We start from the raw sequence: 24,784 nt of genomic DNA on the forward strand, positions 1-24,784 counted from the left end.
TAAAGGTCAGGGACTGTAAGAGAAGAATCTGAGCAGGAGTTATTGGGAATGCAGGTCAGAGTGCTCCGTAGTCAAACGTCAGCGATCCCAGAAGTCAGGTCGCCAGGAGCAGACTAGCGGTCCTCGGTTCTAGGTCGGGGGTTCATACAGGCAGTGAGTCCCAGGTACAGGCAGGAGTCGTGAGGACCTGTGAGCAACCCCCCCCCCCCCCCCAGAGCACTGGAGTCAGAGATCCCTATGAGTCGGGAGTCAAAGCCTGAAGGTCAAACTGGTGGTAAGCGAGTTTTGGCGTCGATAGCTAAAAGGCAGTGTGGTCTGGAGGGCAAAGGTGAAGGTCAAAGTCCAGAGTATGGCAAGTCCTGATGTCGAAGGCTGAAGGTAGATGCCTGAAGCGTTCAAAGGTTTGGGTAAATGGAGTCAGAACTGGGGTCTGTGTGCATCTAGAAACTGAGGTCCAAAGGTCAAACTTGTGTTTGGCGTGTCCTGGGGTTTAGGCTCGAAGATCAAACCAATAATCGGTGACATCTGAGATGAAGTCCTGATGTTTGTAAGTTTGGGAGTCCAGGGCCAAGATTGGAGACCTGGAGGCGGCCTGTCTGTGTCAGTGGGAAAGGGGTTTGTTTTGATGCTACTGTTGTTGTTGTTGCTTCTTGTCCTCCTCTGCTGAACATTGTGGGCATGCTAAGGTGGCGCCAGAATTTATGGCGACCCTTGCAGACTGGCCCAGCAGACCATTTCTAAATCTGAAAATCCCCCCCAGCGTCCAGCGCTCTAGAGGAAACAGCCCAAGTTTTCCAACTCTCCTGATAGCTAATCCTTTCTATCCAGGCAGCATCCTGGTAAACACCTTCTGCATTCTTTCCAAACCCTCTACACACTAACTGTAATGGGGCAACCAGAACTGCACCTAATTGTCCAAGTGCAGCCCAACCAAAGTTTTACACATATGTAGCATTACCTCCTGACTATTATACTCTAGGCCCCTAGCAATGAAGACAAGCTGGCCATGTACCTTCTTTACCATTCTTTCCTACATGCGTTTCTACTTTCAGAGAGGTATGGACCTGGACCACAAGATCATCAATGCTGTTAAGGGTCCTGCCATAATCTGTATATTTTCCCCTCACTTTGACCAGCCAAGGTGCTGCTGCTTATATTTGCTCAGGTTAACCTCCATCTGGCCTTACTCCACCCAGATGTGTAACTGAACTATAACCTTCTGTATCATTTAACAACCTTCTTCACTGTCCACAACTCCACCCTGTTTACCAAATCAATTTCTAAATGCCCTGCCACCTGAAATCTTAATAAAATATTTCAGCATTTTCATAACTCTTATGTCAAGCTAATTGATTTATTGCATCTTGTTTGCTCTCTTCCTCATTTCTTTTATAGCGTGCTTAGATTTGCTACCTTCTATTCTTTGGGAGCCACAGTAAAAACCTATGGAATTTTGGAAGGTGGTAACCAATGCATCCACTCTCTCCAAAGCCAACTCTTCAAAACCCTGAGACATGGCTCATCAAGCCTTTTCACGGAAAACAGTGGTAAAACATTCTTTCTTGTCCTGTACTTGAAGCTAGTTTCAAAGGAAAAATGTAAAGGCTCAGGTAACCAACCCTTCTATAAAGAATGAAATTTAGACCTCCTATGAGGATAGGACAATGACAGGAGCAGCTAAAATGCTAAAAAGAAAAATCATGAAAGTACTACTAAAATAGTTGTGCAGTGATGTATAAACATAAATGGAGGATTTAGAAAATAGCCTGAAGTCAGGCAAGATATTTGTGCAATGTAGCATTTTTCTAACATTGTTTCATTACACATAAATAAGCTTTATCTATGAAATAAACTTAATATATCTTGATCTTTAAAGTTCACCTCAATGAGCATAAAGTCAGATTAATTATTTAAATCAAACTTTGATTTATCTAGTGTTTTTCTGGATCCAGGGTAGCTTGATGGAGTGGACACTAATATTTGGACCAGACTTTAAATGCGGCAGTGTGAGTCATTGCTCAAAGGAGATAAATGCAGAAACTACAGAAAAGCAGACTGACACCACTGAACACAGAAAATAGCAAGGCAGCACCAAATTCTGAACCTCTAGACCTTTTCTGAGATATTCTAAAGGATCTAGGATTATACTATTTAGCAAAATGAAGAGTGAAATTTGAAAATATACAAAAATTAAGAGTGGTGGTGAAATAGGATGGAATGAATGATTTGAACAATCTGGGCGGTTGATTTCGGTTTAAGGAGCTATTAATCGAGCAAATTGTTTTGAGGGTTCTCTCTGCGCATGCTCTTATCTACTAATAAAGTAATTGTTTGGAAAACATTAAATTGTCTAAACGTGGAACCGGATAGATTTTTCAATGTGGAAGAGAGATTTTGTGCTAATTTCTGATTAGATGCACTAATGGATAATAAACTATAGCGAAGTCAGTCTACAGTGTTAATGAACTATTTAAATGCAAAACAGAATCAAACTATTTCTCAGCTAGGTTCTGGGTTCTTTTCTGTCATACTGCCCAGAAGTTACGATATTAGGAATTATGTGACATGATATTAAAATTATGTCACATGGAACTTAAGTTTGTATGAGCCCAGTTTGATCCCACAGCCCTCTCACCTCACTGTAATGGCTTATTTCTTTAAAAAACTGAGGGGCTCTGCTTTTTTGTTTTTATTTCATCTCCAGTTAATACAAATCATCCTTAGAATATATATCACCTTCTCTTGTCCTGACAGGATAGCAATCTGATCCTAATTTCGAATGCAATGAAATCTAAACAACATTCTTTTACTTACAGTACATTATGACATTTCATGGACCTGGAAGCATGGCTCCATGAAATCTATGCATGTACAAAATAAGCTTCCCAGCAACAAATAAGGGAAAATTTGGACCATGAATTTCTTTTTCATGAGATGAGTTAATAATTTAAAGATCTGCATTGAAGTGAATTTCGGTACATTCCAGGTTAAAGTACTTGATATTTAAATTATATCTTTAAATATATTACAGATTCGTCTGACGGTTCTCAAATATTTTATAGCTACCTGTACAGTTGCAATGTTATGATTTGATTGAACTGCAAATCACATGAAAACTTATTAAAATCTGTCTGAAAGATTGAACAGAACAAGAGACACATTTACATTAATAATAGAGCAGAAAACCCACAGAAACAAAATGTTTATTTTCAAATGATTCAAAAATCCCAATTTTGACATTATAGAAAAGCATTTTGCAACTAGAAAATTAGCATGAACAACATTTAATATGGACATGTTATCTGAACCATTCTCTCCAATATTTTAATTTATATTGCAACTGTTAATAAAAGTGGCACATAAATGAAATTATAAATGGTTAAGGTTCTAAACTGCTTTGAAAGAACAAACAACTTTTATGCACTCCCAGCTCAGACAACAACCTCCAGTTTTACAATATTAAGTTTTTGTGTCCTTGCAGGACAAAAAACATCAAGGCCGAAGAAGGCAGTAAAGATGACACCAATCATGCAGTAATGAAGAAAGACAATCAAGCTGTGAATGAAAATTAAGAGCAAACAAGAGAAACTGGATGATATGATTTTTGAATTTCAGGTCATGGTTACTGGTAGCGGGCATACTAAATTGCAGTCATAGGTGATTGTGGACAATTAAAACCCTGCTGAAGTGGAGATGTTCTTACAGCCTCAACAATGGCAGGTTCCAGTATGTGAGTGGAATTGCATGCAGGTTCAGCTAAATGTGATAAATGGGTGAGAGATTGCTACTGTCAGAGGAAGCAATGCGAGTCTCTCGATGTGACACCAAGAAACGGCTGAATGCAGCGCCCACAGTGAGGCTAAAGGACCAGGCAATCCTGGCCGCAGAAATAAACTGGCACTGGTATTAGATCGTAATGGTTTATTATTGTCGCATGTACCAAGAGATAGTGAAAAGTTTTGTCTTGTGCACTGGTCATATGGATCAAATCACTACACAGTGCATTTGGACAATATCCCCATAAATCTTTTCTATCTATGTACCTGACTAAAAGTCTTTTAAATTGTACCGTCCTTTACAGCTTCCTCTGGCAGCTGGTTCCACATACGTTTCCTCCCAGGTTCCTTTTAAATCGTTTCCCTCCCACCTTAAACCAAAGAAAGAAGCTTGCTTGGTTTGTACCCTATAGGTTGAATGAACTCAGCCTTTTCTCCTTGGAGCGACAGAGAATGAGAGGTGACTTGACAGAGGTGTACAAGATAATGAGATCATGTGGATAGTCAGAGGCTTTTTCCCTGGGCTGAAATGACTAGCACGAGAGGGCACAGTTTTAAGGTGCTTAGAAGAAGGTACAGAGGAGAGGTCAGGGGTAAGTTTTTTTATGCAGAGAGCGGTGAATGTGTGGAATGGGCTGCCGGCGACTGTGGTGGAGGCGGTTACGATCCGGTCTTTTAAGAGTCTCCTGGATAGGTACATGGAGCTTTGAAAAATAGAGGGCTATGGGTAAGCCTAGGAAGCTCTAAGGTAAGGATATGTTTGGCACAGCTTTGTGGGCTGCAGGGCCTGTATTGTGCTGTAGGTTTTCTATGTTTCTATGTCTTTCCATCCTTGGTGCATATGGCTTATGTATCACATTCCGAATGTTAACAGATTAGATATGGCAAAGTTATTTCCCATGTTAGGGAGTCTAGGACAAGAGGGCACGACTTCAGGATTGAAGGACATCCATTTAGAACAGAGATGTGGAGAAATTACTTTAGTCAGAGGGTGGTAAATCTGTGGAATTTGTTATCATGAGTGGCTGTGGAGGGCAAGTCATTGTGTGCATTTAAGGCAGAGATAGATAGGTTCTTGATTAGCCAGAGCATCAAAGGGTATGGGAGAAGGCAGGGGAGTAGGGATGACTGGAAGAATTGGATCAGGCTATGATTGAATGGTGGAGCAGACTCGATGGTCCGAATGGCCTACTTCTGCTCCTATATCTTATGGTCTTATAGGATGCACTGCATTTACATGCCTCAGCTACCTGGACAGAATCAGAGCGACTTGGATGTCAGCAATTAGAAAGGAAAATGATCTCAAACGAGAGAAAGTCTGCAGATACTGGAAATCCGAGCAACGCCCACAGACCTGCCGAAGGGTTTCGACCCGAGATGTCGACTGTACTCTTTTCCTAGAAGCTGCCTGGCTTGCTGAGTTCCCTCAGCATTTCGTGTGTGTTCCAGGCAAATGATCTGCTGGTGCTGCTTGACCGTAGGTGAATTGGAGTACAAAATAAACCACCATTGGTATATTGTCTGCAGGGCAGCTAGCACATTGGAGCAATGCTACCTCGAAGTTTTGCTCACATCTGCAGAATGTTCTGATTTGAAGGTCATCTTCATCAATGCCCTGAAGCTCTTATCTAACAGCACTGAGGAGAACCTCAGGAGGAAGGGTCTGCAAAGGTCCATGGTAGCTCACCATCACTTTCCTGTGGCTAATTGAAACGGACAACAAATACCATTGATATAGTCATCCTGTAAATAAATTATTGCTACTTGTTGCCTTGATAGATGCAGTGAATATCGATTCTTTACAGATTTCAACAGGGCTTTGGACAGACTTCTGAAAAATAAGCTGAGAGTAGCACATGGCTTATAAATGGTCCAATGCTTGTCTGAAAATCCATTTTTGTTATAGAATAGGAATTGCATTCCAACTTTTATATGTGCTTTTTTTAAAGAAAGGGGATGTGGTACGACAAGCGTTTATTGCCCATCAATAATTCCTTGAGTAGGTAGGGCAAGTTGCCACATAAAGTTGAGGGGAATATTGGGAGTGGGATCAGCAGGTGTAGGGGTTTTGGGGTGACAGTGCAATGCAGAGTTGAAGGTGCAGTGTTGCTCAAGGGTGAAGGTAGATAATTCACTCAGTCTTGCAGCTGAACTGGCCTGGCATTTTGCCATATTGTTTCAGGAGTACCTAGCAGCGGTCACTCTCATCCAACATTTTACACGTTTTCCTAGAATTGTCTGAAAGGAACAAGGTCAGGCAAACTACATTATCCCTCATACCTCAATCAGAAATTACAGCAGGGTTGAAAAGTACTCAGTGCTCAGTAGTAAAAATGTCAAGTTTGTAGACTGATGCAAAATGACCGGAATATGGTTGTTAGCATGTCTCGGTCCGGAAGCAAGAGACTTTACACTGCATGTTGCTGAAAAGAAAGAATTGCCAGTCGTTGAACCGGCAGATATATGGGTTGGATGTTTTGTGGAAGTAATGGTATCAATCCAGCTAGAGGCTTTGGAAAGGCAGACTGAAGCCGCAGGAACAGTGCAGTGCACCGGGATACGATGCAGCTTTGTAGCAATGATCTACAATCTACTCAGTTCCCAATCTCAGTTGTACTACTGTGAGCAGACATCAGGAAAATCAAAGATATCTTCTAGAGAGGTGAGAAAATTGATTCATTGCTTAGCTGTTTTTTCATACTCCCTACAGGGTGGCTCAGATTAATAAAGCCTGTTCCAGGTTTGCAGCTATCTGATCTCTCGGCACTAAGCACTGCAGGACACATGTAGAAGCGAACGAACATAAAAACACACAATCAAAAGTGAATAACACAGTACGTTTACCAATATCAATCAGATGGTGAAACCTTTCCACATACTGATCCTGATCATAAATATCATATACGAACCTTAAGATTTCAATCATCTAGGAAGCTCTATTAAGTAGTGACAGCAAAAATGAGTTTGCATGTTCTTTTGCTACTCCCTTTAAGAGTAATTAGCATTTCACATTATTGTGGATAATTCATTGATGAAACTGAAGGGCTGACTCAGACCTTGTGAGTGGGTTCACCTTCCATTTACCCTTATAGATGGCTCTTACCTGGAGCAAAGGTTCCAAGCACAATCGATTCCTGAGAACCCAGCACGAGCTGATTTGTGAGACTCATTTCGAGGCAGGAACCTTTCCTGAGTAACACAGTCAGTCTCTGGATTTTGTTAGGGAGATATTTAAACTCTGCTCTGGATTTACTTACTTTCAAAGCTATCAGGGAGATTGAATGCAAGTCTGCATCTCCCACAAACATCCAAAAGAATTGAACTTCTAAAAATACAAGCAAAGCATTTTAAATTCTTAAGTTTTAAAAATGAATTTGCAAAGGTACCAGCAAACAGAAGAATAAAATGTATTCAGGTAGTTTCAGTGAAATCCATAGAAAAAGGGTTTGCCCTGTGCTGATGTTTCTATGTATAGCTGTTCCATTCAAGGCAGATGCTGGACTTATGCCAGGTTAATCTTGGGAAGGCTCACTGGACCTACTGCCCGGCCTGCATTGTACAATTGCAGATGTTCATACTTCCCTACTGGAATCAACAAGGAGTCCACTAGTGGAGCACAATTATTCTGGAATTGACAAGCAGCTGAGCAAAATTATCAAAAGTCCACCTTTGCTCATGCCCCAAAGTTTTGTTCTACTGGTAAAAGCCAGCAAGATTAACACATCTCCAGTGGCAATTTGCACACATACAGGCAAGAAATGTTTTAGTCCAAGTGAGGAAGGCCGAAGGATCAATAATATACTGATGTGATTCAATCCACATTTAATATTTTGATCACATCTTTGTAATTTCAACACTTTATTGTCCACATTTATAATATCCATTCTCTCATGCCTCCACCAGGAGTTGAACGTCATTACATCTGCTTTGCCTTGATGGCCTCCATTATAAATGTAGCTACAAGAACGGAAAGCAGAAACTATAGGCAAGAATGAAACACTAGCAGGCATAATTTCCAATGTTTTATGTAGATTTCTGTTGTAGATGTTCAGGCACTGGCTTTCAAGCTGGTCGGAAATCAGTCAGATCTTTTCATCTGAGGTTATTCTCACATAAAATGTCTTTAAGTGTATGAGATTATTGAACTGAAAATCAAATTTCAGAATATAATCTAATTAACTGATGCATTTTTTGCATAATTTCCAGTATCACAAAGAAATCAGCAGATGTGAAACTACTGGCACAAATGGCCTCAATGGACAAGCATTTGGAGACATCTAAACACTTACAGTGAAAGAACTGTTTCTAAGAAATTACTGTTACGAGAACTTTATAATATCTATGCCTATCCACATGAAACTTGCACATACCCGACATATCGTGTACGCTGTTTGGGACTCGCTTTAGTGCTGGCTTCAGTGGCTTCTGTAATCCACTTCGAGCTGGAGAAAATGATGATTCCTCAGTTCCAACCTTTGGAGAAACAATAGTGTGTTCAGAAAAGCACTAGTCATTGCAGTATCATCAGAAACAACAACCCCGTAGACCATAAGACATAGGAGCAGAATTAGAACATTTGGCCCATCGAGTCTTATCCGCTATTCTATCATGGCTGATATATTATCCCCCTCAAACCTATTCTCCTGCCTTTTCCCTATAACCTTTGATACCCTGACTAATCAAGAAACTATCAACCTCTGCTTTAAATATACCTGGTGACTTTATCTCCACAGATGTCTGCAGCAATGAATTCCACAGATTCACCACCCTCTGGCTAAAGAAATTCCTCCTCATCACTGTTCTTAAGAGATGTCCTTTTATTCTAAGGCCGTGCCCTCAGGTCCTGGACTTCTCCCACTATATAAATTCCTGTATGTAACCTTGTACCCAAAAAAATCCTCATCTTCACAGATAATGCTGCAGCAACATCTATAAATTAGTTTGAAGATTGCAAGCCAGTTCCTGTTTTTATTTTAAAAGGAGTTTTATCGGTCAAAGCTAGAACGTAATGGCACTGTCCTTCATGTAATTACACATTCATTGGCAAAGGAATGCTTTAAGCAATTATATCTCCCATGATCTGTTTGAATTTAGTCTAAAATACCCATGTACTGAGGCTGATGAAACCCATGGGTTTGCAGTTAAGTCTTGAATGAACTGGAAGCTTGCTCTGTTGAGAGGATAGTAGCACTAATGTCATCATGTCTGGACTTCAAGAAAAGATTTCCTTCCTGGGCCGGCTGGTGACGCAATGACATCGGCGCCAGACCCGGGAGCGGAGGTTTCCGGGTTCGAATCCAGTCGGGTCCGCTCCCGAGTATGCTTTCCATCCGTGCCGGGTTGACTGTTGAGATCGCAACTCGACCTCGTAAAAATAAAGGGGAAAATACTGCAAAAGTGTCTGTGTGAGGACTGGCACACCACACAGTCTCTCTCTTGCTCCGCGCCTTGTAAAAGTTATGAAAAATATATCACGGACGCACACGGACACGCAGACGCAAAGACTCGCACGCACACAGGCACACGCCAAAAAAAAAGATTTCCTGGTCAGCAAAACAACTTTTCCCCTTGGATGTAGGATGCGATTCACAAACTTTAAAATTCAAGTTTCAAAGTGAATTTATTATGCAAGTATTTATACGTTACCATAAACTACCCTGAGATTCATTTTCTTGCAGGAACATAAAGAAATACAACACAATTTATGAAAAGCTATATGAACAAAAATGATAAACGACCAATGTGCAAATGAAGACAATTTGTACAAATAAAAACAGTACTGAGAACATGAGTTTACCATCCCTTTAAACATTGATCTTGTTGCTTGATAGAATTTTATTGATGTTTGACTGAACTGATAACACTAGTCAGCTAAATAAACAGTAGAACTGACTTAAAATATTGTTCATTTCACAAATAAATTCCCCAGTCTGAAAGTCAGCAATGAAAATGGTACACATTGCTCTTCAGTTCAATTAAAATTTTTGACTACAAGTCATAGTCATAGTCATACTTTATTGATCCCAGGGGGAAATTGGTTTTCGTTACAGTTGCACCATAAATAATAAATAATCATAGAACCATAAATAGTTAAATAGTAATATGTAAATTATGAAATAAGTCCAGGACCAGCCTATCGGCACAGGGTGTCTGACCCTCCAAGGGAGGAGTTGTAAAGTTTGATGGCTACAGGCGGGAATGACTTCCTATGACGCTCTGTGTTTCATCTCGGTGGAATGAGTCTCTGGCTGAATGTACTCCTGTGCCCACCCAGTACATTATGTAGTGGATGGGAGACATTGACCAAGATGGCATGCAACTTAGACAGCATCCTCTTCTTAGACACCACCCTGACAGAGTCCAGTTCCATCCCCACAACATCACTGGCCTTACGAATAAGTTTGTTGATTCTGTTGGTGAGAAAATGCTGGATTTTCTAATATCAATTTATGGACAGTGCAGGTGAGCAGAGACTTACAATGCAGAGTCAATGTTCTATTGTTGAAATTTACCTACATTTATCACATCATGTTATTGTGAACAGTTTTGGGCTCCTCATCTAAAAAAAAGATGTGCTGGAACTGAAGAGGGGTCACAGGGGGTTAACAAGGATGATTACCAGAATGAAATGGTTATCATATGAGGAACATGTGATGGCTTTGGGCCTGTACTCGCTGGAATTTAGAAGTGGGGGGGGGGAGAGATCTCACTGAAACCTTTCGAATGTTGAAAGACCTAGACAGAGTAGATGTGGAAAGGACATTTCTCATAGTGGAGGAGTATAGAACAAGTGGGCACAGCCTCAGGATAGAGGGGCGTCCATTTAAAACAGAGATGCGGAGAAATTTCTACAGCCAGAGGGTGGTGAATTTGTGGAATTTGTTACCACATGCAGCTGTGGAGGCCAGGTCACTGGATGTATTTAAGGTGGAGATTGATAGGCTTTTGATTGGCCATGGCATCAAAGGTTACAGGGAGAAGGTCAGGGAGTGGGGGTGAGGAGGGGAAAAACGGATCAGCCATGAGTGAATGGTGGAGCAGACTCAATAGGCCAACTGGCCTAATTCTGCTCCTATGTTTTATGGTCTAATATTTTCCAAGACAGGCACTCTGACCTTTACTTCTTCTGACCTACCTATTACTTCCCCTTGGATCCCCTCCTCTTTCCCTTTCTCCTGTAGTCCATTCCCCTCCCCTATCACATTCTTCCTTTTCCAACCTTTGAACTTTCCCATCCACCTGGCTTCACCTATCACCTTCCAGCTAGCCTCTCTCACCTTCCCCCATCTTTTTATTCTGGACTCTTCCCCCTTCCTTCTCAGACCTATAGAAGGTCTTGACCCTAAATATCCACTGTTCATTCTTTTCCATAGACGCTGCCTGACCCACTGAGTTCCTCCAGCATTTTGTGTGTGTTGCTTCATCTGAGTATCACCCACTTAACATACTAGGTCTCCACAGCATCCCATCCATCCGCCAACTGGTTCCATCAGCCCTTCCTTAACTTGTTCTACTTATCACCTGCCTTACTCATCAGATTCCAGCATCTGCACTTATTACCATCTAATCACTGCTTTTACCTCTGCCTCCACTGTCCTCTCATCCTCCACCCCTGCCAAAAAAATGGGTGACCCATTTTTCTCCCTCCTTATCTGGTTCTACCTAGTACCCACCATCTTCTGACCCCCAAATCCACCCTTCCCCATACCTGACTCCATCTGCCCTTCATCCCCTTCCACACCCCTCCCCCTCAACTTTTTATACTGGCCATTTCCCTTCCACACTCTCTCCAAGGCTAATGAAGGGTCTTGACTTGAAACCTTTGCCTCCACAGATGCTGCCTGACCTGCTGAGTTTCTCCCGCAGTTTACTCCTTGCTCTAAATTCCCACATCTCTCGACTCTTGTGTCTCTATTTCAAGTAAATTTTTTTCTTTAAAAATTATAAAATGAAGTAATTCTGAGAATGCTGAGATTATGCAAGCTGCAATAGAGAAAGAAATGTCAATTTAACTTGCTTTTGAATCTTATCTATTCCTTGTAAACATGAGACTATTCTTATCATCTTTACAAAGAGAGTTCAAAGACATGGAATCTTCCTCCCTGAAGCAGTGAACAAAAGCCTTTTTCAAATGCTAGCGTTTTCAAAGCAGAGAGCATAGATTGCAATTAATGCTTATGCAACAGAAAAATTAACATGGATAATGTATGGACATTTTGCTTCCAAACAGTGGAAAAACGTGGGCGTCAAACTGCAGCAAATATATTAAGTTCAAAGGATTTGGAAGATCGCTGATAAAAGGCACATTTGTCCTATTCCTGATTCATTGTCTCAAAAACGTGAGAATTTCAGGATACAAAAAAATGCCAAACAATGTAGAAAAGACTCTCCTTGAAGACTTGATCACTGAGAAAAGTCCCTGACGAAGGGTCTCGGCCCGAAACGTCAACCATACCTCTTCCTGGAGATGCTGCCTGGCCTGCTGCGTTCACCAGCAACTTTGATGTGTGTCGCTGAGAAAATGAGGTTTAAAAGGAGCACAATAGACAGGGACCCCAAATAATAACAGTAGCAAAAGAAGAAAGGAGATGGAGAGAGTGAATGTGGAAGGACCACTGGAGATAGATTCCCAATAATTTCTAAAGGATGATGACAAATAGAGACCCAGCGACTTTAAAGGTGATGCAGGAAACAGAAAGCCAGTGTGTTTGAAAGAAATGTGGTTGGGAAAGCCCAGGAGAGTTTAAAAAGATAATGGAAAAGAAAGCTTATTGAGCTTACAAATAATAGGGGGGAGAAAAGGCTTGTGTGAGGTTTACAAAAAAAAGTGTATAAAATATATTACAGTGAACTAAAATAATCTTTTGGTAAATTGTAAATAGTTATTCAGGGATATAAAACAAGTAATTTGTCACTAAAGGTAATTTGTGTATTCTTTTTCTCTTAATTGAGTGGACTATGGATCCTGCACCATATAAACCCAAGGGCACATCCTCAATCTTGGATAATCTTGTCTGTTGGTGGAGACTGGGATCTGGGTCTTGGAGGTTCAGCAATAACAAGGCTGAGTTAATCATGGATAGCACATTCTTGGAGGGGATCACTCTACATCTCAAGAGAGTGCTCAGCAGTTAAAAAAAAGAGTAGCAAGCAGGTGCTCTAGGAAAAGCCCAAGGCCATTTTGTTTTCTAGCCAGCAGTTTCTTTCTGAGTAACGATAAGGGAAAAGGGTTTTCTGGGAGGGGGACAGTGAAGGCTAAAATACTATGGGTGGTTCAACTCGAGAGGAGGGAAGTGAAAAGTTAAGGCAATAATAGTTATAGTTCAATATTCTACCTTTGGGGAATCAGGTGGACATTTCTTTGACTGCAGATGTGATTCTAGGATATTATGGAAACTCTGCCTAAATTCTGAAGGCGAACAGTTGAACTGTCAGAGATCGTGGTCTTCACTGATATCATAAGAGAGGATCAAATAGAATGAGGTCTTGCATGCAGAGTTTAAGGAATTAGGAAAGGCAGTTTCTGATTACTCTTTGTATCAGTGATTAGAGAAATCTTATGCAAAAAAACTGGATCTCTTACATTGAAGCACTTCTTCCTTACTGTATCACAGTGTCAGCCCAAGTTATCTGCTGAGGTAGAATTACTGAACTCAGAATGTTCCCAATCAGAAGTGTGAGGCAAACGTGATGCACAAGAGGGGTAATCAGATCTTGCTCTTTCTCTTTGGTTTCTGAGGCGACTTAAGTATTTTGCATCACTCTTCACTGTGGAAGACACTAGCAATATGGTGGAAGCAGGGGTGGAAATGAGTGAAGTTGCCATTACTAGGGAGAAGGTGCTTGGGAAGCTGAAAGGTCTGAAGGTAGATAAATCACTTGGACCAGATGGTCTACACCAAAGGGTTCTGAAAGAGGTGGCTGAAGAGACCATGGAGGCATTAGCAATGATCTTTCAAGAATCAAATGATTCTGGCATGGTTCCAGAGGACTAGAAATTATAAATGTCATTCCACTCTTCAAGAAAGGTGAGGAGCAGAAGGAAGAAAATTATAGGCCAGTTAGTCTGACCTCAACGGTTGGGAAGATGTTGGAGTTGATTGTTAAGGATGTGGTTTTGGGGTACTTGGAGGCACATGATAAAATAGGCTGAAGTCAGCATGGTTTCATTCAGAGAAAATCTTGCCTAACAAATTGGTTGGAAATATTTGAAGAAATAACAAGCAGGATAGACAAAGGAGAATCGCTTGATGTTGTAAACTTGTATTTTCAGAAGGCCTTTGACAAGGTGCTGCACATGAGGCTGCTTAACAAGATAAGAGCCCATGGTATTACAGGAAAGATACTAGCATGGATAGAGCATTGACTCGTTGGCAGGAGGCAAAAACTGGGAATAAATGGAGTTTTTTCTGGTTGGCTGCTGGGTACTAATAGTGTTCCACAGGGGTCTGAATTGGGACCATTTCTTTTTATGTTAGATGTCAATGATTTGGATGATGCAATTGATGACTTTGTGGCCAAATTTGTGGATGATATGAAGATAGGTGGATGGGCAGGTAGTGTTGAGGAAGCAGGGAGGCTGCAGAAGGACTTAAACAGATTAGGAGAATGCACAGTGAAGTGGCAGGTGGAATACAGTGTCAAGAATTATATGATCATGCACTTTGTAAAAGAAATAAAAGCAAAGACCACATACTAAATGGAGAGAAAATACAAAAATCTGAGGTGTAAAGGGACTTGGGAGTCCTTGTACAGGATTCCCTAAAGGTTAATTTGCAGGTTAAATCAGTGGTGAGGAAGGGAATTGCAATGTTAGCATTCATTTTAAAAGGACTAGAATATAAAAGCCAGGATGTAATGGTGAAGCTTTAGAAGGCACTGGAAAGCCCTTACTTGGAGTATCGTGAGCAGTTTTGGGGCCCTTTTCTAAGAAAGGATGTGCTAACACTGAACAGGGTTCAGAGGAAGTTCACAAGAATGATTCCAGGAATGGAAGGGTTATCATATGGGGACCGATTGATGGCTCTGGGCCTGTACTCACTGGTATTCAGAAGAATGGCGGTGGGGGGTGCGTGGAGATCCCATTGAAACCTATTGAAAGCTGAAAGGCCTCGATAGAATGGATTTTGAGAATATGTTTCCTATGGTGGGAGAGTCTAAGACCAGAGGGCACAGCCTCTGTATAGAGGAACGTCCATTTAGAATGGAGATAAGGAGGAATTTCTTCAGCCAGAGAGTGGTAAATCTGTGGAATTCATTGCTACAGACAGCTGTGAAGGCCAAGTCATTAGGTATATTTAAGGCAGAGCTTGATAGATTTTTGATTAGTCAGCACATGAAGGGATATGAGGAGAAGGCAGGAGATTGGGGCTGAGAGGGAAATGAATCAGCAAAAATAAAATGGCTGAGTAGACTCGATGGGCCAAATGGCCTAATTCTGCTTCTATATCTTATGTTCTTCAATACACGATCCTTGGACTCTGCCACAGCTGGTACAGGTATTGGGCAGGTTGACAGGATCCTTGCATCCTCTTTCTGCTTGGTTCCTACTTGCTGCCTCGTACACCCATGTTGAGACAGGGTAACATGTGCTGGGACTTATCAATCCACCTACAGTAATGGATTTCAGGGCCTTCCCCAAGGGTTTTGGGAGATTGGAGAGACATCCACCCTAGGCTGCTGTCTTGGGTGGTGGGTGATTTGGGAGGAGATCACATACCTGGAGGCACAGCAGGGCTGGCAGCTAGTGAGTTAGGGGGGAAGGAAGACAATAAAGCAACGTTTGGGGAGGAAAAGAGTTAAGAGGGAAGGGGTCTGAAGGGTCTGTGTGAAAGGAAAGAAGCAGAGGAGCAGGATATAAGGTTGCAGAGGGTCTGAGGAATTGACAGGTTTAGGGGAAAGGGAAGGTATGAGGTGGGGACACGGAAGGGACATGTGTAGGAACTCAAACATGAGGAAATTTGCAGATGCTGGAATTTCAAGCAACACACATAAAAATTGCTGGTGAACGCACCAGACCAGGCAGCATCTATTGGAAGAGGTACAGTTGACGTTTCAGGCTGAGAGCCTTTGTCAGGACTAACTGAAAGAAGAGATAATAAGAGATTTGGAAGTGGGGGGGGGGGGGAGATCCAAAATGATAGTTGAAGAAAGGAGGGGGAAGGGATGGAGCTAAGAGCTGGGAAGTTGATTGGCAAAAGGATTATGAGAGGATTATGGAACAGACAGGAGGCCTAGGGAGAAAGAAAGGGGGGGGGAGAAGCTCAGAGGATGGGCAAGGAGTATGGTGGGAGGGACAGAGGGAGAAAAAGGAGAGAGAAAAAAAATATTAATAATAATAAAAGATTAACAGATGGGGTATGAAGGGGAGGTGGGGCATTAACGGATGTTAGAGAAGTCAATGTTCATGCCATCAGGTTGGAGGCTACCCAGACGGAATATAAGGTGTTGTTCCTCCAATCTGAGTGTGGCTTCATCTTGACAGTAGAGGAGGCCGTGGATAGACATATCAGAATGGGACGTGGAAATAAAATGTGTGGCCACTGGGAGATCCTGCATTCTCTGGCGGACAGATCTCCCTCCTGGCACTTATCCTTGTAAGCGGAACAAGTGCTATACATGCCCTTACACTTCCTCCCTCACCACCATTCAGGGCCCTAGACAGGCCTTCCAGGTGAGGCGACACTTCACCTGTGAGTCAGCTGGGGTGATTTACTGTGTCTGGTGCTCCTGATACGGCCTTCTATATATTGGCGAGACCTGACGCAGGCTGGGAGACCGTTTCACTGAACACCTACGCTCTGTCCGCCAGAGAAAGCAGGATCTCCCAGAGGCCATACATTTTAATTCCACATCCCATTCCCATTTTGATATGCCTATCCACGGCCTCCTCTACTGTAAAGATGAAGCCACACTCAGGTTGGAGGAACAACACCTTATATTCCGTCTGGGTAGCCTCCAACCTGAAGGCATGAACATTGACCTCAAACTTCTGCTAATGCCCCACCTCCCCCCATACCCCATCCGTTAATTATTTATATACACGCATTCTTTCGCTCTCTCTCCTTTTTCTCCCTCTGTCCCTCTGACTATACCCCTTGCCCATCCTCTGGGTCCCCCCCGCCTTTTCTTTCTCCCTAGGCCTCCTGTCCCATGATCCTCTCATATCCCCTTTGCCAATCACCTGTCCAGCTCTTGGCTCCATCCCTCCCCCTCCTGTCTTCTCCTATCATTTTGGATCTCCCCCTCCCCCTCCCATTCTCAAATCTCTTAGTAGCTCTTCTTTCAGTTAGTCCTGACGAAGGGTCTCGGCCCGAAACTTCGACTGTATCTCTTCCTAGAGATGCTGCCTGGCCTGCTGCGTTCACCAGCAACTTTGATGCGTGTGACATGTGTAGGAATACGTGATTGTGTGTGTGTGGTTGGAGTGCAGGCAGTTCGTGCTCCAAGGGTAACTCAGAAACAGTGCCAGAATCATCTATTCCGACTGAAATACTTCGGAAGCCTACTCAACATTCATGTTTGGTCACTTTTGAGAAAACCGCTGGTAATCAAAAGATTAAGCCACAATAAATGAACAAAATATGCGACTTGATTAGGAACCCTACCATGACACCAAACATTTCTCCACTCTCCAATGTGGGTGTGGTTTGAACAATCTACAAAATGCACTCATTACCCAGGCCACACAGACAGAACCATCCAATCATTTGTCAAGTAGAATTAGGATAATAGACAGATTGAATGCCACACAAACAGATTCCTTTCGAAGGTTCACACCATTCTTCATTGGGTGGGGCTAAACCCTGAAACACCCCACCCAATGAATAATTCATACTATCGATATAGCTCCATTAGAAGGGAAGAGAGGAGGTCATCAAGGCCAATAAAGGACAGTCTTGCAATCAGTGCTCTTACCTGATTAATGAACAAAAAAATACTGGGAAATATTATCAGCCTGCTGTCTGGTTGTAAAACATGAGTGTTGCAGACTGTGCATTCTGAACAGATTGTACCGGAGTCTCAGGACCGTTAATGCCACTTTACCATGGGCTGACTACCTACCATCAACACCAGCAGCATTTACAGAAGGTTCAAATGAAACAGCTTAAAGCTGAGAAAATAATGGACTGCTATTCAGTGATTAGTATGTTTTATTAATGTGGATCCAAATCTTTACCTCAAATCTGACTCCAGAGTCAGGGGCGTCTTTGTTTCCTTCATCGATAATTCTGAGTGAGTCAGGATCTACCTTCTCCTGTGCCTGAGCTCTCTTTCTAAGGTAGTCCATTCTCTTCTGTCTGCTCAATTGATTATCAATAAGGGCTTGCAGATGATTCCTTTCGATGGAGCCCAGCAGAATCATGGAATCTACAGACAAAATCATCTCACGTTAGATACGTAGAAATGTAAAGCCAGTACTCAATATAAACCCTAAATGCTGAAGTTTGCCAATCAGTTCATCACAGTGCTACTCCGTCAGCTTGAATAATCTATATTCAAGCTCCAGACAACTGCACATACCTGCTTCATGTTTTCATGTTTGCTTTGCTAACACAACCAAGCAGATAGAAAGATCAATATCCGTGCAAACAGAGGTCACCTCAATAACCCAGTATGTTACGGGAGCTTTGAAATTATTACACAAGGGTGAAAAGTTTTCACAGGATGTGCTTGGTTTCCACAGTAATGTCGCACACTGTTCAGAATGGAGAGACAAATTAGATTTTCAGGGAAAGTAATACACATCAATGGTTACATTGTACAACTTTAAGACGACTTACTAGTTGGATAAACCATTCACAGTATTATAATTAGTTTACACAACCTATCGTGGGAGATTGAAAAGTCAGGAGCACTCCTGCACTGCAAAATGTGCAGCTTGCAAATGCAGATAAAGAATTCGTTAGTACCAACAGTAATAAAAGCACTGATATTGGAAGCAGCATGGCTGCCAGTTTAATAATCCAATGCAGTATTTAAGAGAGTATAAATTGGTAGCCTACAGAGGTTAGGAACATTTTAAATTACACTCACTCAATCAAATTAGGTATGCGTATCATCTTGCAATCTCATAGAATAGCAACAACAGTGAGCTCTCAATTTGCCTACTGGTGTTCAAAACATTTTATTTTTCTGAAGTACCCAGAGTCATTTCTCTGCATCAAAAGACTTACGAGTACTCTTAAGGTTAATGCGCGTGGAGGGTCAATTCCCGCCACTGTCTGTCCCGCATGTTGTCCCCGTGACTATGTGTATTTCCTCCAGGTCCTCCGTTTTCCTTCCAGTAGAAGTTAGGTTTAGTATGTTGTAGGCATGTTTTGTTACTGCTGGAAGCATGGCGACAATTACAGGCTGACCCCAGCATATCTTGGACTGTGGGTTGGTCGCCAATGTAGACAAGGCATTTTGTTGTATTTTTCAAAGTTTTGATGTACGTGTGACTAATTGAGCTAATCTTTATTTTTATAAGCTATTGCCAATCACTTCAGATCTCGGCTACCAATTTTGTAAATTGATGAAGTTATTCTGTAATAGCCACTGATCAGATTTAAAATATTTTGAAAAGATTATAATATGTTCAATATAAAACAATACCAACTATCCATGACTACAAATTGCAGATGTATATATATCATTATTAGTCTGTACAATGAACCATTGGAAAGCTAAACGATGCAAGAACTGATTTGGGAAAAGAGGATAGTTTAGACACACAATGCATAGGTACAAAACTGAAAGCCAGAAAATGATAAAATGCACCAGGAAAGAGCAAGAAGGAAGTGAAAAAAAGAATGGAAAGCCTGAGAGAAATCAAAAATATTGGGAAATGTCAGAGGAAGGAGCAGGAACACAAGAGGTTATAAACAGTGTTGTTTTATCTCTTTTGCCATTTAATTCGAGTGAATTAAAGACAGTGTTAAATCAATACCTATTGAAACAAGATTAGCACTTCCAAGTAGAGAGAGAGGAATCAAGTTGGAAAATACACTTCCACATTTATTTCACAAGCTCAAGTACAGAAACAAATCTAATTCCTAAACGTTGTGTTTACCAAAAAGAGCATACGTCACATGTAAACTCCATTAATTCTGCAATAATCAATGTTTCCTTTCTAAAGTAGCCCACAGTATCTTGTCAGTTTCAATTTTAACCTTCTCTCTTAATCAGAAAGTCAAAAATCTGTGAGCTGGCTGCTAAAATAATCCAGACTTTATTGTATAGGTTGCAGAATATGGAGCATTCCCAAATTCCAAGTTTTCTACACCTCACCATTTGATCAGCCAGCTTTGATTCTAGATAAAATCAGTGAGCATCTCAGTTCTTTCATAAACGTACATAGTTCCTCATTCCCAGCAGCATTGCGTTAACTTAATGCTAGAACCACAATGCATATTAATCCCTTGTACGTAACTTGGTACCAAAACTGTACACTTTACGCAACCCCAGCCTTCAGCAAATCTTTATAAATTACAAACATTTATTCAACAGACACAAAATGCTGGAGGAACTCAGCAGGTCAGGCGGCATCAATGGAGGGAAGAAAGCAGCTGAAGGGTCTTGGCTTGAAACGGTGACTGTTTATTCCCCTCCATAGATGCTGCCTGACCAGCTGAGTTCCTCCAGCATTTTGTGTGTGTTGCTTAAGATTTCCAGCACCTACGGAATCTCCCACCCGGCACTTATCCTTGTAAGTGGAACAAGTGCTATACATGCCCTTACATTTCCTCCCTCACTACCATTCAGGGCCCCAGACAGTCCTTCCAGGTGAGGCAATACTTCACCTGTGAGTCGGCTGGGGTGATGTACTGCGTCCGGTGCTCCCGATGTGGCCTTCTATATATTGGCGAGACCCGACGCAGACTGGGAGATTGTTTCGCTGAACACCTACACTCTGTCTGCCAGAGAAAGCAGGATCTCTCAGTGGCCACACATTTTAATTCCACATCCCATTCCCATTCTGATATGTCTATCCAGGGCCTCCTCTACTGTAAAGATGAAGCCACACTCAGGTTGGAGGAACAACACCTTGTATTCCGTCTGGGTAGCCTCCAACCTGATGGCATGAACATTGACTTCTCTCACTTCTGTTAATGCCCCACCTCCCCCTCGTGCTCGTCCGTTATTTATTTATATACAATCGCTGAGAGTGTGTCTTCAGGCTTCTGAGTCTCCTACCTGATGGTAACAGTGAGAAAAGGACATGCTCTGGGTGCCAGAGGTCCTTAATAATGGACGCTGCCTTTCTGAGACACTGCTCCCTAAAGATGTCCGGGGTACTTTGTAGGCTAGTGCCCAAGATGGAGCTGACTAGATTTACAACCTTCTGCAGCTTCTTTTGGTCCTGTGCAGTTGCCCCTCCATACCAGACAGTGATGCAGCCTGTCAGAATGCTCTCCACGGTGCAACTATACAACTTTTTGAGTGTATTTGTTGACATGCCAAATCTCTTCAAACTACTAATAAAGTATAGCTGCTGTCTTGTCTTCTTTATGACTACATCAATATGTTGGGACCAGGTTAGATCCTCAGAGACCTTGACACCCAGGAACTTGAAGCTGCTCACTCTCTCCACTTCTGATGAGGATTGGTATGTGTTCCTTCGTCCTACCCTTCCTGAAGTCCACAATCAGCTTTTTCGTCATACTGACGTTGAGTGCCAGGTTGTTGCTGTGGCACCACTCCACTAGTTGGCATATCTCACTCCTGTACACCCTCTCGTCACCACCTGAGGTTCTACCAACAATGGTTGTATCGTCAGCAAATTTACAGATGGTATTTGAGCTATGCCTAGCCACACAGTCATGTGTATACAGAGAGTAGAGCAGTGGGCTAAGCACACACCCCTGAGGTGTGCCAGTGTTGATCGTCAGCGAGGAGGATATTTTATCACCAATCCGCACAGACTGCGGTCTTTCGGTTAGGAAGTTCAGAATCCAATTGCAGAGGGAAGTATAGATGCCCAGGTTCTGCAACTTCCCAATCATATAGTCATTTTTCAATTAATTCTTATTAAATTTGTGAATTGTGTTATTAACCCATTTTTGCTCGCTCTACTTGATTAAACCAGACAAAAAAAAGCCCAAGCTCGTTGATTGACAGTGATGCTCCCGAACCTCGTGCCTGAGCTGTTGTTACAGCCCACTTCACATTGGTCAAGCCCAAACCTCACTCACACAATAGCAATATATCAGGGATTTTCTGGAGTTCTGAATCTGGTCTCCCTCTGCAATCTTTGGATGGTCACTCATCACTCTATGCTATTGCTGCACCCTTTTGGAAGTACAAAGGGTTTATGAACACCCGAAGGTTTCTTGTACTGCTGTTTCCATGCATTTAAAATCCAGCCTTTCCCTACAATGCCAAATTAGCAAGAATAAAATTCTTCCCACTCACTCAGAAAATTGTTAATTATAGAAAGAAAAAAAATCTAACAACAGTTCAAAGTTTAATTTTCCCTGACGATGAACTTCACACTCTGTTGACTTCTTCTGTTTTACAATTGAGCTCTTTTTATTCAATTCAAATTTATGCTGACTTAATTACTGCAGTAGCCCAACTATTTACAGAGGACACTTTCAGGGATCAGGAAATCATGACTCTTGTGTAGCCAATTATTTTTTCCTTAATGGCTTAGTCTGGTTTAGAGTACTGACATCAGTTAGGTAATTTAAACATCTCTAACATTCAGCAACTAAAAAAAAGTAAATTAAAAGAATAAATACAAAAAAATCATAAAACACACGAATGGAAATTTCAATATTTGTGCTCCAATTACTTCGCTGATGCTAAGGGAGCTCTGTTAACAATGCTGAAAGCAGCAAGGGAGACAGAAATTAGCATTTCTCAGTTTCAGCTTTGGGGATTGATCTTATCTTTTTGCGTTGGCATTAAACAGCCATTATCGATCTGCTGCAACTGTGCAATTTATATATAAGCTGCACTTAAGATACATAACTCAGCTAGATTTAATATTATCTCCATAGTACTTAAATATGCAGTAATGGAAACAGTAAATTTCTGTCCGTAATACTGGAGTGGTGATGCAGAGGCCTGGACTAATGGCCTGCAGACAAGAGTTTGCACCCATGGAATTTAAATAGTTAATTAAGTCATTTAGGCTACGTCCACACTGGACCAGATAAATCCATAACCGAAGCTTTTTTTCTTCGTTTTGACCCTCCGTACACACTGAAACGCTGTTTTCCTCCCCTGAAAACGGAGCTTTTCTAAAACGCCCTCCAGAGTGTGTAAATTTGAAAACGCCGATTGGGCAGAGTAGTGTGGACGGGGTAACCAGAGATTTCTAAAAACGCTGTCATGACGTGCCGGAGCAGATGGTGGTGGCAACGCAGCGTTTCATTGTTTTTTTAAACGCAACCCCCCCAAACAACATAACAATTTCAGAACAGATGCAACAAGACTGAAGCCAGAAGAGTTAGAAATGTACTCACCAAATACTTTGACCCATAACTTACTGAATAAATAAGTATACTCACTTTGCCCTGTTTTCTGTCCTTGCTTGTATGAAGGTGGTTTACCTATTTATGCAAGTACTTCTCTGACAATAATGTGTAACAGCCTAATGTAACATTGTATGGAAATACAAGATAACACTGATGCAGACATGTTTTATACATTTAACAAGGTGCTTTATTAATGCAACAGAGTTAGTCAGTTTTTCAGTGTTCATCGTCAGCCGGGTCATACTGTCCGTGAACTCCCTGTTGGTTGCCTCCATACGCTCCAGTATTTGCTTTTTTTTAGTTTTAAGTCCTCCTGCGCGAGAGCCAACAGCTGTCCATCATTTGCCAATTTCCTTTTAAGTTTTTCTAGTCTGTAACTGCACAAACACGCACTTTCACAGCGAGATTCGACACCAAACATGTCGCTTGTTTTCTGTAGATGTGTCCTGCTCATGCCCAGTAGGAGGAGATTTGCCCAAATACCTGTTTTAATGTGGACGGAGGTATTTTCAAAAACGCTTGGTGTGGACGCCTATCATTTTTACGTGAAACCGGCATTTTCAAAATTATCCGGTCTAGTGTGGACGTAGTCTTAGTATTAAATAAAAACTAATGATGTAACTGTATTGTCAAAAACTTAATTGATACAATTTTGGGGAAAAATTCTACCAGCCGAACCCAATACTGATTGTACGTAGTTCGAGCCAAGGATCAAGTGGTTGACTATTAATTGCCCTCTGAATGAATTCAGTAAGTCACCCAAAAGTGTGAAACCACTATATCAAAATACAATAACATAACTGTGGAAATGTGTTCAAATCACGATTGTTGAGGCTCAAGGCTCACCATAACTTCTGCAAGATCAATTAGGGATAGAAATTAAATGCTGCCCTTGACAATGACGTCAAAACAAGGACAATTAAAAGTTCCATGGCATTTGTTGCAGAAAAATACTTCAGAAACTGAATTTTACAGAACGATATTGCAATCCTTCTTTAGCAAAAATATGCAATGCTGCTGATACCATTCTAAAATAAAAATCCTGTACTATATCCTTTTAGACCTCTAATTAGTTTTACTGGACCAAAGTGATTTCCAAATTGACAGTGTGGATAATGAATTGTACTTCCTGAAGAAATATCAAAGCAAAGCAAGTCTGATAATTGCAAAAATAGTCCTTCATAATTCAAGTAAAGCTCGGGTTCCTTAGGATGCTGAAACCCCTCTAATTCATAGTCTTATCACAAATTATTCAATGCTGCTCGTTTTCTTACCTGCTGACTCAACAAGAGGAAGATGTTTAAGTTTGGTGCTGTGAAGGAGATCCTGCAAGTCCCTGTACTTGCAGTTTACAATGACGAATCGGATATCCCTCACCATGATATCTTCCACACGGATGTTATATTTTCTGAAAAGAATATTTCAAAATGAAATGATCTGTAAAAGAGTTCCTCTGACTGTCTGAGGTCAAAACACCTAAGCATATCTATGAATGGCAAAAGGAAAAACATAATCCTGAACTTATCCACTGTACTGCTATAG

At 41.5% G+C, this 24,784-nt stretch overlaps 1 protein-coding gene across 2 annotated transcripts in view; it reads right to left on the reverse strand.

Moving 5' to 3' along the window:
• Positions 1 to 24,784, reverse strand: part of LOC134345279 (chloride channel protein 2-like) — a 556,059-nt gene that overhangs the window by 79,714 nt on the left and 451,561 nt on the right. For both annotated transcript variants that reach the window (XM_063045696.1, XM_063045695.1), the window contains exons 16-18: positions 24,517 to 24,650; positions 17,956 to 18,146; positions 8,147 to 8,249 (exon numbers count right to left, since the gene is read on the reverse strand). In XM_063045696.1, the coding sequence (XP_062901766.1) occupies positions 8,147 to 8,249; positions 17,956 to 18,146; positions 24,517 to 24,650 (428 nt within the window). The remainder of the gene's footprint in view (positions 1 to 8,146; positions 8,250 to 17,955; positions 18,147 to 24,516; positions 24,651 to 24,784) is intronic.

Source organism: Mobula hypostoma, chromosome 4 (genome assembly GCF_963921235.1).
Source record: "Mobula hypostoma chromosome 4, sMobHyp1.1, whole genome shotgun sequence".
Lineage (NCBI taxonomy): Eukaryota > Metazoa > Chordata > Chondrichthyes > Myliobatiformes > Myliobatidae > Mobula > Mobula hypostoma.